This window comes from Rhipicephalus microplus, chromosome 3, assembly GCF_043290135.1.
Source record: "Rhipicephalus microplus isolate Deutch F79 chromosome 3, USDA_Rmic, whole genome shotgun sequence".
Lineage (NCBI taxonomy): Eukaryota > Metazoa > Arthropoda > Arachnida > Ixodida > Ixodidae > Rhipicephalus > Rhipicephalus microplus.
In genome coordinates, this window is record NC_134702.1 from 51,382,391 (window position 1) to 51,397,957 (window position 15,567).

The following is a 15,567-nucleotide window of genomic DNA, read 5'->3' on the forward strand; positions in this document are numbered from 1 at the left end:
CGATGAAGCGTGGTTGGAGTTAGTCACAGAGACCAGGAGTGCGAATAGGTGTCAAAAGTAGCACCTCGTCACCAGGTTGGAAAAACACAACGCGGTGGTATTCGTAATAGATGATCTTCCGCTCGTGCTGTCTCGCTTCAGTATTGATGCGAGCCTGATGGGGATATATATATATATATATATATATATATATATATATATATATATATATATATATATATATATATATATATATATATATATATATATATATATATATATATATATATATCGCTTTTTAAGGCCAATTATGTTCAGCCAAGGCTGTAATTCTAGGTATGCGGAAATGCTATAACGTAATTGTTACAAAGCGAAGACGTATTTGAACACAAACAGTTGCCGTACATATGCCATCTTGTGGACATTATCATTTAAAATCAGCCATCATCAACTGCTGACGGTGCAATTTTCTTCTCATTCGTAACAATCAAATTGCATTCCAATCGTCTCTCTTATAATGGCTGTGCGAACTTACAGTACCAACGGAAAAAGGTAGGCAAAAGCGACCGGTGGCTGGAACGGCAACATTGTTATATATACACGGCGCTGCGTTTTTCCCGAGCCCTCTGATATCGAGAGCACCAAGCAGACTCCATTTTCCAATGCAGATGTGGCCGGCGGGAAGCGCTCCAACAAGCAACTTTCATGTGAGCAAGTGCGTTAAAGATACGGTTGCTCGTAACTTTGGCGAAAAAAAAACTAAGAAAAAAGGATCTCACGTGCATGGAGTCTCTGATAATCATACCTAGAGGGAAATTTCGCGCTATCGAGCTGCTGGATGGAAGCGAATGACGGGATACGTGAGCTTCGAACTTGACTCGGGCTTGTACACCTCAAAGACGCGTCTGGCTTCACGTTGAAATAGTTGAATTCTTACTAAAATCACGTAATAAGGTGTTTATTTTTCTCATTGCACGTAAGCGTGTTTTGTTTTACAGTAGAACCTTCTACGTTCATGTACAATTTTACGAAGCGTAAAACGTAACTAACGGCCGCTCAATTCGCAGGCAGACGACAAAGCGAGCGTTCTTTTCGCCACTTTTATGTCGTCTGTTTCTTTCCTTCTTGATTTGGTTGTGCCGTCAATGTGAGTGGACCTTCATTTTGAAATATAACACGCGTGAATGAGATATGTTTAAAAACGTATTGTTTTAGAGAAGCTTCATTTACGCAGTCATGATTGCTTTTGAGCCGAAGCCTCGCTCAACACCAGCCAACACAAGCCTCGCAGACGCATATACCGTCAGTCGCAGTGCTCCAACATCACCCCTTAAGAAATTCACATAGACAGTGGCGCCACACTTCTCTCTGGGTATTTGTGAGAAACTATATGATCACGCGCATAGCCCTATTTGCCAATAAACAACGAACCACGGGTGCTATTCTGGACATTGTTGAATTCCGCCATGTTGTCAGATTCCACCATTGTTCGATGCTAGTTGGCCGAGTGAGCTCCTAGGACCTCTCTGATTGGCTTAAAATGCTTCCTTACGAAATTTGACAATATGGAGGAATTAGTGTCCAGAATAGCGCCCCAGTGTTTCTTTTATATTTGGGCTTTCGGGTGAGCCGATGGCAGGGTGCGGCTATGTTCCACCGTGCCACGGGTCACCCCTGCGTTCTTGTTCGACAGCTCTGTTATGTTGACGTCACTGTCCCTCTCATTAGTCGGAAAAAAAAAACCAAATCACAAAGAACAAACATAAAAAAAACGAGAAATTGTTCATTTAAGAACACAGCATAAATCATGGATTTGATCGTTTACAAAACTCATAATATCGTGCTGAACATGAAATAACTTCTTGCGGACTTTGTCGGAATGTAAGGAGAATATGTAGAGGATTGTATTCGAAGTAGTCGTGTTTTTATACCGTCAATTTTAAACAGCTGAACAATTATATGTACATATACGACCAAATAACACTGAAAGTATATGTTCATATGCGACGAAATAAGACTAAAATATTACACCGCTATAATAGTTTTGCACGGGGTAGTCGAACCAATATATAATGCATGAAGTGCGTGAATTACGTTTCGGCCTGTCTTAGCAGCCAGTGCCTTGCAAACGGCCGTCAAGTTCTCCTTCAGACCAAACATTCCCTCCATTGCCACGATAGGTGGCAGCGCGGACGCAGACGCTGCATCGGGTGATTTGTGCAGACAGTAGGAGAGGCTGACAGCTCCTTTTCTGAAAAATAGATAAAAATAAATAAACGGAATCGAGCAGTACGCACGTGTTTCGCGCATGTATGAATCCACGTGATTCGAAGAGAGAACTTTCGCGAAGCTGTGAAATCAACTGTGACGTATACACTCCAAATTCTCAAGTTTTTGTCTCGTAGTAATCACGTGCTTGGCACGACAAGCATGTTGTATACTTTCTTCGCAAATCATAAGCAGCGAATGACACACCTGAGAGAAGCGGTGTTAACAATTAAGATGCTTATAACTCAAAAGCATTTTATGCCGGGGCCCATAAGACAGTGCATGATGAAGCGTCCGCCTCGTGTTGTCGCTGACCAACAGGTCATGTGTTTGACTCCCAGGTAATCTAAATTAGCGAAAACTTTTATTACCTGACATCGTTTCAGTCCCGAATGTGACGTCGGTAAAACGCTAACGAACATATGACAAAGAAAACCCATGGAAAAAGGTTCCGCTTATTTGAACTGACATCCATCACGTGTCTTACGTCTGTAAAATGCTAAGGAACGGAGGACAAAGCAAACCAGAAGAGCAATGTAACTACGCGCGTTGGGAAACCAGGTATACGTTTTTCAACTTTGTTTCAAGCCATGAGTTTAGGTTTCACATGGGTAAAAATAATACCTACAACATTTATGTAGGCGAAATGACCGTCCTGGCAAGATGTCTTCTGGAATGACTGTGCCTCCTGGAATCATGCCTCCGACAGCCCCCGTAGTCCAAAACAAGTGCTTTTCTACGCATAAGCTTGTGGGTATACATATAGCTTTAATTCTGCATTAATGCTTTAAAACTGTCTTGCGACGCTGTCTACGCTTGTTTCTTTTGCTTTTGAACACTTTGTGCTGAGGGCCCCACCCAAAGAAGGCTCAGTGTGCATTTGTTATTAATAAATGTTTATTCCCTCTCTCTCTCTCTCTCTCTCTCTGCTCGTTATTTGTACTCTCTCAGTGGGCCTTTGTCATTTCTTTTGCATAATTTGGCTGCTGTTTGTAATCAACCCTGCAAGGTGGCCTTAGATTTTCACTGCGAATTTCGGCAGTTACATACTTGTACCTTCCACCCTGAAAGGCCGTCTTACGAGCTAACAATATTGTTAAATTAAATTTAAAAATGTGTGCCCCTTCGGTTGTTTTCTTGATTTACGCAACTGAATGCAACTGCTACTATGGAGCTTCAAGAACAAGAACACGCACGCACGTTTGCAACAATTTCGTACAATAATTTCGTCCAGGGCTCATACAAAAAACATACTCACATGGTATTGCTAGAGTAACGCGCCACTGCATGTCGACGCCAACCTGTAGACTCTCCCATGTAGCTCGTGGCCGCCGCTGCACGACAATGGGCGGCTCTGCTTGAGGAGAGGCTGCGAAACGTCTTCCACAGCGTCAGATGAAGGCCTCGATTCGCAGCAGCCATGCTGGGAGCCTTGCGGTGGGTAGAAGCACTCCGTATTAGCCTCAGTTTCATTGAAATGATGGCGTAGCGCGAATATGGCGTCACACCTTTAGTAGACGAAAGAAGAAACGCTTCTGACAACGGACAGGAGCACGGACTAGGCAATAGATGGCAAGAGCATGGACAATGAGCGCATCCCGAACCAAGGAATTCAGAAAACTTAAGCAGGGGTGAGGGAGGTGTTTCGGCCAATTTTTTCGTCAAAATGACGGGAAAGGTCCGACTAAGTAAAGGTACGAATCACCCATTGTGCCCCTCTTTTAGGTGACAGCCTAATTTCCTTTGCTTATTATCGTTCCCCTCAAACTAGTACGCACGCTTAGGATCCCATTTTCACGGGTCCGTGACGTAGATGAAGGCGGCAGGCGGCGTGTCCAAGATTAGACTGCTCATTTGGTCGAACTATAGTGCCCGGTAAATAGAAACTATAAACTGCTTATTTGGCCCTTAACTACGTCAGACAGGCTGTAGACGTATAGTTGTACATGATGTAGAGGTCGTTGGCATGATTCCAAGCAGTGACCATAAAATATTAGGAGCTTGCATGCGTCTAGACTCAAAAACGCAAAGCCATAAACTGATACTCCAGAACGCAATTGATAAGTTAGCGGCGAGTGGGAATGTACAGGAATTACGAGTTTCCCTTCAGAATAGATTCTAGGCTCTAAACAACGTAACCGACGTTAGAGTTGACACAATGAATGATAATCTTACTAGTCATCAAAGAGTGTGCAATGGAAGTCGCATGTACAGTCATTAAACAAGACACTTGCAGACTATCTCGGGAGACAAAAATTCTCATTAAAAGACAACAAGGAATAAAAGCCTCAAATGCGACCGTCAATATAGAGCTAGTGGAGCTTTCAAAGTTAATCAATAGGCACAAGGTAGCCGACATCAAACGGTATAACATGGAAAGAATTGAGCAGGCTGTCAAAAGTGGCAGGAGCCTAAAGGCTGCCAAGGCAAACATGTGCATAGGCATAAGTCGGATGTCTGCAATAAGGGACAAGAAAAGCAATGTCCTAATCAATCATAGTCGAGGCGGCGGAGGAATTCTACAGACTGCTGTGCAGAAGCCGAAACAACGAGGATAATATCGCTATATAATAGCCCAGAGAAATTCGACATATCCTACCAGTAACGACAAGAATAGTAATGAAAGACCTACAGGTCGTTCCTTACTATTTTTTCTATTGAATGGATGCAAAAAAAGAAGACGCTCGCGAGGATAAGGTAACAACCAACTACTGAAATATGGCGGAGCAATTGCAAAAACTGACCGCCTTATAATATACGAAGTGTCTCTTTAGGGTAGCGCACCAAAATCTTGGAACAACGCCAACATCATTTTAATCTATAAGATTGGAGACGACAATGAATTGAAAAATTACGACTGATCTGCTTACTGTCGGTTCTCGGCAAACTATTTACAAAAATAATAGCTAATATAATTAAGGTGGCATTAGAGTTCAATCAACCCAAGGCCCGAGCGGGATTTCGTATACAGGCCACTCCAGAATAGGCCATATTTACACTATCAATCAGGTAATAGAGAAATGGTTGCTATACAATCGACCGCCATACATATCTTCCATAGAATACGAGAAGGCGTTCGACTCAGTCGAGACATCGGCAGTAATGCAGGCGCTACGGAGTCAAGGCACCGATGAACCAAGCATAAACATACTGGAAGAAATCTACGGCGGATCCACAACCACCATAGTTCTCCATAAAGAAAGCGAAAGATTCCCAATAAAGAAGAGTTAAGACAAGCAGACATATCTTTATCGCTATTCACCACGTGCTTACAAGAGGTTTTCAGAACCCTAGATAGAGAAGTTAGAGATAAGAGCTAATAGAAATTATAGTACAATACCCTCCTATTCGCTGATGGCATTACCTTGATAAGTAACTCAAGGAACGAATTACAGCTCATCATTACTGAAACGCACACGGGAAGCAGACAAGTAGGTCTGAAAATTAATATACACAGAACTAATGTGCAACATTCTCGTCAGAAAAGAGCACTTTGCCATAAATGGAGAGCGTGATGAGTAAAGAAAGGGCACGATGTGCGTGCCGAACGTGGAAATGCGCCAACGGTGCACGAAAAGTCACCCGACGGCACGCGCGCCAGCCACGTCGACGCAGGAGATTGGTAGAAAAGAAAAAAAGGCAGATCCCACGTACAGTGGGATCTGCCATTTTCTGGGGGATCTGCCACTTTCTGTGGGATCTGCCATATACAGTGGGATCTGCCATTCGGCGAAGCACGAATGATAAATGTTGATATGTCACTTTGAAATCAGCGCAACGTTACGAGGTGGAGGTAAAGGATACCGTGCATGACTTCCGTCTCATGATTATAATGTTTTGATGTGTCGTTAACCTTTTTCATTCACGTCACGTGATACCTAATTTAGTATATGTGGAGCCAGCGAAATGGCCACGAGCGCGCTATGAGCGTAGCATGTAGTCATGATTTACATGACAGGCATGCCATGTTTATCATGTTTAGACGTGTCATTTACCATTGTCATCTATTCACTTCACCTGACGCCAACTTTTGTATATATTGAACTATCGAAATGGCCGCAAACACGCTATGAGCATGGTATGTTATCTTCTTACATGCCACGCATGTCAGGATTATCATGTTTGCACCAGTCATATTTCATCATCCATTGACGTCACGTAACACTAAATTGGGTAAATTTAGAGCTAGCAAAATGACCGCGAGCGCATCATGAAGGGCCCGATATACTCCAATGTAGCGTAGACGCACACGCACACTGGGCACAGCGACGCTACGTTAGTAAAACGCGAGCACTCTATAGCCTGACGCCAGGCGCGACCAGTAGGGAGCGTACATGAGCGGCCGTTTTTAGGGTGATGTCAGCCTTTGACCCACTACATGCCGCCAACGCACCGCCGCCCGCCAAAACACAATGTTGCCAGACAGCAACGCCACGCTGTCGCCCCATCTTGGTGCCCGCACTGCGTCTACGCCTGGTTGCGCTTAGTTCTCAATAATACGGCGTCGAACGTAGCGGTAGCGTGTTAAACGCTGCCGGTGAAGCCTTAGAATGCCTGGATGCTGCGTACCACTCTGCACTAACCACAACAGAAAGGGGGTGCGTATGTTCCGCTTCCCAGCGAGCCCTGGCCGACGACAATTATGGCTGGCTCAAGTGAAGCGAGACGGCTGGGAGCCCACCAGTGCGTCTCGTATTTGCTCTGTGAGTACTGCGTATTTCGTTCACTGTTTTTTCCTGCGGCACACGTATATGTGTTTCGCGCTGTTCGCGAATGAGTAGATAACCGAAGTTGTCGTTGCTGCATCCACGCATTGCGAGTAGGAAGCCCACAAACGGGACGCGTCCGCGCGTTCGTACGGAGACGCGCTCGCTAGTCTGAGCTGTTGCCACGCTTGCGTTCGTGTCAGCGTAACCTCAGTATTATGTCGCAAGTGATTGTGTGTGGGCTGCGAGGAGGAGGAGGTAAAACTTTATTAGACCAAGGGATTTGGGCACTTACGTCCCAGGGTCCCCGCACGACCCCACTGCGCTATGTGTTCATGAGTTCATGTAGTTCCATGACGTGGGCGGCCCGGTCAGTGGCGATCTTCTGCTTGGCCGGGTCCGTCGAGCGCAGCAAGGTCTCCCATTCCTCCCATGTGGTCAGTGGCTCCGGGCCCCGCGGGGGAGGGTCCGCCGGGCATTCCATGAGAATGTGGGTAAGGGTAGCGTGGGGGTGAGTGCATTGAGCACAGGACGGGGCGTACGCTCCCGGGTAAATACGGGAAAGAAAACAGGGGGAGGGACGGGTGCGGGTCTGAAGGCGACGCCATAATATTTGGTGAAAAGTTTTGAGGGATCGGTGGGGTGGTGGGTATAGCTGGCGTTCGGCGCGATATGACTGGGTCATCTCGTTGAACGAATGCATGCGCTCCCCGGAAGAGCCCGACTCCGATTCCGCCGCCACCCGGTTGATGAGACCTCGGGCGTGGTCATTGGCGGCTGCGTTGCCGGGATTTCCAGAGTGCGCAGGCACCCAGATCAGCTCCACATGGCGGGCCGGGTTTTTGGTGGGCGAGCTGAGAATTCTGAAAGCGCTCTCGTGGACTCGTCCTCGCGCGAAATTTAGGATCACGGTTTTCGAGTCGGAAAGGACGTACCGGGCATCAGTGTGTGCGAGGGCAAGTGCGATCGCCGCTTCTTCCGAGGATTCCGGGGTGGATGCAGGAGGAAGGTGGAGAGTTGCAGTGGGTTGGAGTGTGCGATCAACGACTGCAACTGCCGCGTCGTCGCCCGTGCAAGCGGCATCCACCCATACGGCGTCCTCTTCAGAACCGTAGTATTTGTGGAGAGCTTTTGCATGGGCCTTGCGGCGGGCTGATAGGTAGGTAACGTGGGTGTTTTTGGGAGAGGTTTAACTATTATCTGTGTGTGTATGGGTCGGGAGATTGGTAGAAGTGTGGGGTCGGCTGCTGGTATGTGAATATTGAGGGTGTTAAGTATGTAGCGTCCGGTGAAAGTCTGAGCTAAACGAGTGTATTGCGCTCGTCTGTGGGCCTCAGTGAGTTCGTGTGTGGTGTTATGGAGCCCAAGCTGAAGTAGTTTAGTGGTCTGTGTGTTAGGGGGGAGGTGTAAGGCCACCTTGTAGGCTTTACAAAGCATGGCATCCAGGCTGGCTATTTCTTCTTGTCGAAGTCGGAGATACGGGATTGTATAAAGGAAGCGGCTCAGTATGGAGGCATGAATGAGACGACACAAATCGTGTTCCTTCATGCCATAGTGTTTTCCAGAAACTCTGCGGACGAGGTGCGAGAGCGCATCCGTCACCCGCTTGAGTTTCCGGATAGTGAAAGTGTTACGGCCGTTATTTTGGATGTGAAGGCCCAAGATTCGGATTGTGTCGACCTCTGGGATAGGGCGCCCGTCCAGAGTAACGGTGATGGGGGCAGTGGGAAGAGTACGTGGTGAAGGGCGTATGAGAAGCAGCTCAGATTTTTCCGGGGAACAGGAGAGACCAATGCTTTGTGCGTGTTGTTGTGTAATGTTTGCGGCGGTTTGTAAGGTTTCCCCTATGTCACCATCACTACCGTGGGTGGTCCACAGTGTGATGTCGTCTGCATAGAGGGTGTGGTGAAGGTGAGGGATATTGTGAAGAGCGCGAGCTAAGGGAATGAGTGTGGCATTGAAGAGAAAAGGGGAAAGGACCGAACCTTGCGGAGTGCCTACACCACTGGGGGTATATGGAGGGGACGCATGGGGGCCCATATGAACCTCGGCCGTGCGTCCTGATAGGAAGGCTTGTATGTAGGCGTACATACGAACGCCCACATTGAGGGGGGAGACAGCCGCCATGATCGCTCGGTGTTCTACTCGATCAAATGCCTTGGTTAAGTCCAGGGCCAAGACGGCTTTAGTATGAGCGGGGATGAGAGGATCAAGAATGCCGTGCGTCAGTTGAAGCATGGCATCTTGGGCGGAGAGACACGGGCGGAAGCCCACCATGCTGTGCGGGTATAGGTTGTGGTCGTGCATGTGTTGAGTCAGTCTGTTTAAAGCAACGTGCTCGAGAAGCTTCCCGAGACACGATGTGAGCGAAATGGGGCGGAGGTTTGATATGGTAAGGGGTTTGTTAGGTTTAGGGATGAATACAATCTTGGCATGGCGCCAGGATTGCGGCAAGGTGCCTTCCTTCCAGCATTTATTAAAGTAATGTGTAATCTGTGCAATCGATTGATCATCCAGATTACGGAGCATGGAGTTAGTTATCTCGTCTTTCCCCGGTGCAGAGCTTGTTTGGATGTTCTGGAGGGCCATACGGACCTCTTGCTCAGATATGTCGTTGTCCAGGGTTTCATTCGGGGCTCCCGTGTAGGGCGGGAGAGGGGAGGAGGTGCCGGGTGCCGTGTGTGTTGTGCGTAGTTGGTCCAGAAGGGTGTCAGGGGAAAGCGTGGAGTTGTGAAGTAGGCGTGTAATGTGATGTGACGTTGTGCGTGAGTGTGTAGGGTCGATAAGGTGCCGTAGGAGGTGCCATGCGTACTTGGTAGAGAGGTTGCCAGCTATGCTGTTGCACACCTGACCTTAGTTGGAACGACACTACTCCTCGGCGTGCGCAGTTATTTGTGTCTGTAGCGTAGTCAGTCGGCGTTTTAACGTTCTGTTATGTTTCTGTCGTTTCCATCTCTCCAGTATGCTGTGGTGCGCCTCCCAGAGGTGGGCTAAGCGAGTGTCCAATGTAGGGGTGTTGGGCGGTGTGGTAATCTTTTGTGTGTGTGCGGTTATATCATCTAGGAGAGATGAGACCCAATGATCAATGTCTTGTATCGGGGTATTGGGGAGTTCCCGACGAGCGGATCGGATAGCGTCCCAGTGAATCAGATTGTGGGTGAGGAGTCGAGGTCTGTGTGGTGCGTGAGGTATTTGTATGGCGATAATATAATGGTCGCTTCCAAGTGTGTGTTGTGTACGAGACCATGAGATATCTTTGAGAGAACGGCTGAGTGTGAGGTAAGGACTAGTGTCCACTGTTACGCTATTGCCGATTCGGGTTGGTGTGAGAAAGTTGTTATGTGTAGTGAGGCGCAAGTCTTGAATGGTAGTCCAAAGCCTGCGACCCCGTGCTGTGGTGTACCGATAACCCCAGTCTGTATGCTGAGAGTTAAAATCGCCGCCTATGAGTAGGGGGTTTCGGCCCGCGATGCGGTGAATTCTCTGCAATAGCGCATCGAGAGTGGCCATGGCCTTGCGTGGGGTGTGGTAGATATTGGCTATAAAAATCGGAGGTGTGTTAAGTTTCGTGGGGATGAGTTCTATGAGGACGCACGGAGTGGAGGAGGTGATTGTGTGTTCTTGGTAGGTAAGGGTGCGATGAATAAGTGTGGACACTCGGGGAGTGTCAGTGGGGTCTGAGTGTACTGCATAGTAACTTGGAAGTTTGGCTTGGTGTTGCGTGTCCTGTAACAAGAGAAGTTTGGGTATGACAGGGAGGGCAGGTATTAAGAGCTGCAGTGGTGCGCGCTTGCCCCGAAAGCCGCGGCAGTTCCATTGGATTAGTGATAGGTGGGTAGAAGTATCACGACCCGCCATATTGGAGCGTGGGCTAGGATTGGTTGTTGTTGCTGTAGTGGAAGTGAAATAGAAGGAGCAGGTGTGTGTGAGATGTAGGTAGAAGACCCCTCATGTGATGAGCTGGTAGTTTCGAGCCTCTGAAGGCGGGCCTCAAATTGCGTAAACCTAGTTTTTAGAGTTTGGGTTAGGCGTGTGAATAGTGCATCCATCTGTTGCTCAAAACGAGTAGACAGCTGCTCGACTATCGTTGAAAATTTAGCTTCGATGCGCGCCTCCAACGCTACCAATTTGGCGTCCAATTTCGCTTCCAAGTTTCTTAGGTCAGCCTGATAATCGTCGACTGAGTCTGAACTGCGTTTCTTTTTAAGGGGGGGTGAGGAGTGTGTGGCGGGGCTGTTGGGTGACTGCGCAGTGGGTGGGGTGACTTGTTCTGGGGACAGCTGTTGCGAAGGAGGTGAGGGGGGAGTAGGGCTTTGTGTTAGAAGGGTCGTGAGACGGCTTACCTCCACACGCAGGGCCCGGAGCTTCTGGTCACGGGGGTCCGGGGCAGGCGGAGTGTTGGTTGCCGGCGGTCTGGTCCCATTGGGCGTCTTCAGCTTGTCCGCCCATGTAGGTTGGTCGGAACTCTTCGACTGCCCTTTTCGTTGGCCGGCATGTGGCTCAGAGCGTTTGGTGCTTGCACCGCGTAGTGAGTGGTCTACTCCTTCCTGTGATCATGGTTCACGTGGTGACTTGGGCCTGGTTACTTTAGGTAGGTGCCGGTGCTTACACTCCTGGGTCCCCGACAGATGTGGGCCTTCGCAGATGATGCAGACTAGAGTACACGTTGGATTTGCCTCCTTCGGGTGTAATTGGCCACATCTGGGGCACCTGGGCGTCCTAGGTTGTATGCATACATCCGTGCGGTGGCCTATGGTCCGGCAGTTACTGCACGTCTCGACCCTTGGTGTATAGGGCGTGCACAGATGCAGTCCTTCATCATAAACAATCTTTCGTGGGACGGTGGCTTGTCCAAAGGTAATGAGAATCGATCGCGTGAGTCCCATTCGTCGAGCGTTTAGTATAGTTTCGTGGGGGTTGCGGGAGATCAAGTCCGCGAGTAGTTCTTGTGGTGATTTCTTCCAGTAGGCGTTTGTAATAACACCCCTGACTGAGCCATCGGGGGGTGCGATGTATGCCGTCATGGCATACTCATGCTTGTCGTAGGTGATGTGCTGTAGCTGCACAAGCTTGAGCGCGTCCTTTTCATTCACCGCAGACACTGTGCAAGTGTTATTGACAGGGTGAATCCAGAGGGTCAGCGTAGATGGGTCGGTCAGCGCAGCGGCCTGCATGAGAGCGGTGAGGAGGTAGCGTGGCTGGAGCGTCGTAAGGTCAAGGCCTTCCTAAGAGCGGAACACCACTTTAAATCCGTCGAGTGGAAGAGGCGGTAGTTGCTTGATCTTTTGGGCGGTTGTATGGAGAACGCGCAGCTGCGTCGAAGAGCTCTGTAGCCCGGGGGTTGTGGCGGTCTGCGGAGTCTCGCGCGACTGGCTCGGCGTCTCTCGCACAGAAGGATCGGCGTTCGCACCGTGGGTCGCGTTTCGTGTTTCCCGGAGGTTTGCCTGGGCTCTGAGGACTTGGGTCCAGTCCCGAGGGTCATACTGGCTTGGGTCCATGTCCGTGCCTTGTACTCGAACCTCCATGCTGACCTAAGGTGAGGAGGCTGCGGCGCGTCGCGTCGCAAGGCCTAGCACGGCGGTGGCGTTGCAGGGCCTGGTTTTTTGGGCCTGGTGGCCCTCCTGGGGCTCGCCGAAACCTCAAGAGGGGTTAGTGGAGAGCGCTCACCTGTATGAAGGCGTTCGTGTTGTTGAGAGCACTCGAGATACCAGCGATTGGCAATTTTCGCTGTCGCGGCACGGAGCCGAAGTGAAGTGCTGCTGCACTCCAAGACCCCTAGCGGCCAATCCCTGGGCTGCGAATTTCTTCGTGCGCTCACTTTGAGAACTGGGTCGCTTACACGGTCGGCTCCTTTTTGTTGCGCCGTACTTCGCGTAGCTGGAGGGAGCGGCGGCTGGCTCCAAAATGGCGGCGCACAGAAAACTATGCTGAATTTGGTGGAAGCTGGCAACAGCGTGCCCCGTTGCCCGCTGGTTTTGGCTGAGTTTCTTGAAGGCACTTATTAAGATGTCTCCATCCTAAAAACGGCCGTTCATGTAGGCTCCCTAGCGACCAGCGTCCGTCAGCGCTGCCCGACGGCAACCGGCACGAAATTGATATGCTCCAATTCGCACCGGTGCGTTACCGAGAAAACACTGTGTCGGCCTCTTTTCGTGATGGAGGGACGACGGACGCGCTGAAACACACATGCGTCAAAGCAACGCAGTGCGGCGCGCGCCTGCTAGTATATGGCAGGACTGGCGCCTGGCACGGCAACGCCGGCATGATGCAACGAAAGGAACGCCGGCGAGCACGCGCACCGCGTCACGTCGAAATGTATTGGCACCTTGACTGTGGCATGTAGTCATGTTCTCGCATGACACGCATCTCATGATTATCATGTTTGGACCAGTCACATACCTTCGTCATCCATCGGCTTCACGTAATACCAAATTTGGCATATGTGAACCTAGCAAAACGGCCGCGAGCGCATTATCATTGTGGCATGTAGTCATGTTACATGAGACACATGTGGTGATTATCACGTTTGGATGTGTCATTTACCTATGTCGTCCGTTCGCATCGCGTAATACCAAGTTTGGTACGTGTGAAGCTAGCGTAACGGCCACCAGCGCATCATGAGCGTGGCATGTAGTCGTGTATTTACATGGCACGCATATCATGATTATCAGATTATCATGTTTGCACCAGTATCATACCTTCGTCATCCAGTCACGGCCCGTAATAACAACTTCGGTATAAGTGTAGCTAGCAAAACAGCCGCCAGTGCATCATGAGCGTGGCATGTAGTCATGTTATTACATGATATGCATTTCATGATTATCATGTTTGAACCAGGCACATACCTTTGTCATTCATTCACGTACTGTAATACCGAATTTGGTATATGTTACGCTAGTGAAACGGCCGCAAGCGCATCATGAGCGTGGCATGTAGTCATGTTACATGACACACATGTCATGATTTTCATCTTAGGGTCTGTCACTTAAGTTCGCCATGCAAGCATGCCATACCATCCCAGTTTTGCAACATGCCTTGTGAACGAAACCAGAGCTTGAGCTGCAGGATCATGCAATGTAAATCATGACTGTCCTGACATACATATCATGATTTTCATGTTATGACTAGACAAATATGTTCTTCATACAGTCATGTTATGCAATACGAAGTTTGGTATTGATGCCATTATCGAAACGGCCAGGAGAGCTAAACGTCTTAGATAGATAGATAGATAGATAGATAGATAGATAGATAGATAGATAGATAGATAGATAGATAGATAGATAGATAGATAGATAGATAGATAGATAGATAGATAGATAGATAGATAGATAGATAGATAGATAGATAGATAGATAGATAGATAGATAGATAGATAGATAGATACGCTCAATGTCGCCGAAGTTCGCTAAGAAATGCTTTGCATTCAAAAGGCTTGTGGCACGCGACCTGAGCCGTGAAGAAAAACTCCCAAGCATTTCCCCGAGGGTGAACATGGTTAAGTGCGAATGCACGGGGTGATGCTATGGACAGTCTCGATCCGCGTCGTCTCCTCCCTGGGCGCGTGCACCTTCACAAACGGCCGCATCATCGTCATCGAAGACACCCAGCCGACTCCAGTCGATGCGCACGCCGCTAGTGACATACAACGGCGCATGCTCCAGGTGCTTCAACCACGCCAAGATGTTACCGCGCTTCACCAGTCCGCGCCTGTACGTAGCCGGTCTCACCAGCCTCCGCTTCACGTGCACGTCTATCGCAACGTCCTCGGGAACCAGCCGCGGAAGACACTCCACCACGCTCGGAACGTCGATGGGCACGTTCACGATCTGTCCCTTAATACCGTACTGACCATTGCCCCGCGTGAGCCGCCTGATGCTCATGAAGGGGAGTCGAGGCGAGATGAGGCGCTCTTCCACCGGGTTCAGATCGGGGAGGTCCGTGGGACGAGGCGGGTACGCGTAGCCGTGGCTCTTGCTCAACGGCGGAACCCGCCCGGCCAGCAGGGACTCTCGGCAAGACGCACACACCCGGAACGCACCGAAGGGAGCCAGCCGCGGGTCTTGCGCATCCATGTCGTCGCATCGGTGTTCGCCCGACCGTCTTCCGAACTCGTTCCAAATAACCCGCAACGCGTTAAACCTGTTGGTCTCGTTCCTCACGCCGAAATGCAGCTCAGGTTGTTATCGAACCACAGCCGGTCACACACGGCGCAGCTGTGACCGAAGCTGCGATCCACAAAGTCGCGTTTGAAACGCACGTCCGGACGAGCAAAGTCCAGGGCTCGCCCCCTCCCCGCGCGGCACGTTCACTGGCTCGAACGGCTTTGGGAACGTCCACTCGCCGTTGACGATTGCGAGCGGCGTCTTGACGCCGGCCTTCATCGCTCTTCTCCGCCTGACGCTTGCGTTGTCGTTCCGCTTCTTGGGCCGCGTTTGCGGCTCGATGCTGACGCTTTATCTCTGCCTCGCGAGCGCCCAGTTCACATCCGCTGCACGCTTCGCCCGCTTGTCCTCGGCCTCGCGAGCGCGCAGTTCGGCATCCGCTGCACGCTTCGCCCGCTTACGTTCGGTCTCACGAGCCTTTCACAGCGCCGCCTTGTCTTCCAACGTCG

The 15,567-nt window shown here is 49.7% G+C and overlaps 1 protein-coding gene across 2 annotated transcripts in view; it reads right to left on the bottom strand.

The window, feature by feature from the left end:
* Window positions 1-15,567, bottom strand: part of LOC119160052 (sn-1-specific diacylglycerol lipase ABHD11) — a 49,765-nt gene that overhangs the window by 28,360 nt on the left and 5,838 nt on the right. For both annotated transcript variants that reach the window (XM_037412798.2, XM_037412797.2), the window contains exons 2-3: window positions 3,506-3,678; window positions 2,074-2,230 (exon numbers count right to left, since the gene is read on the bottom strand). In XM_037412798.2, the coding sequence (XP_037268695.2) occupies window positions 2,074-2,230; window positions 3,506-3,669 (321 nt within the window). In that variant the 5' untranslated portion in view covers window positions 3,670-3,678. The remainder of the gene's footprint in view (window positions 1-2,073; window positions 2,231-3,505; window positions 3,679-15,567) is intronic.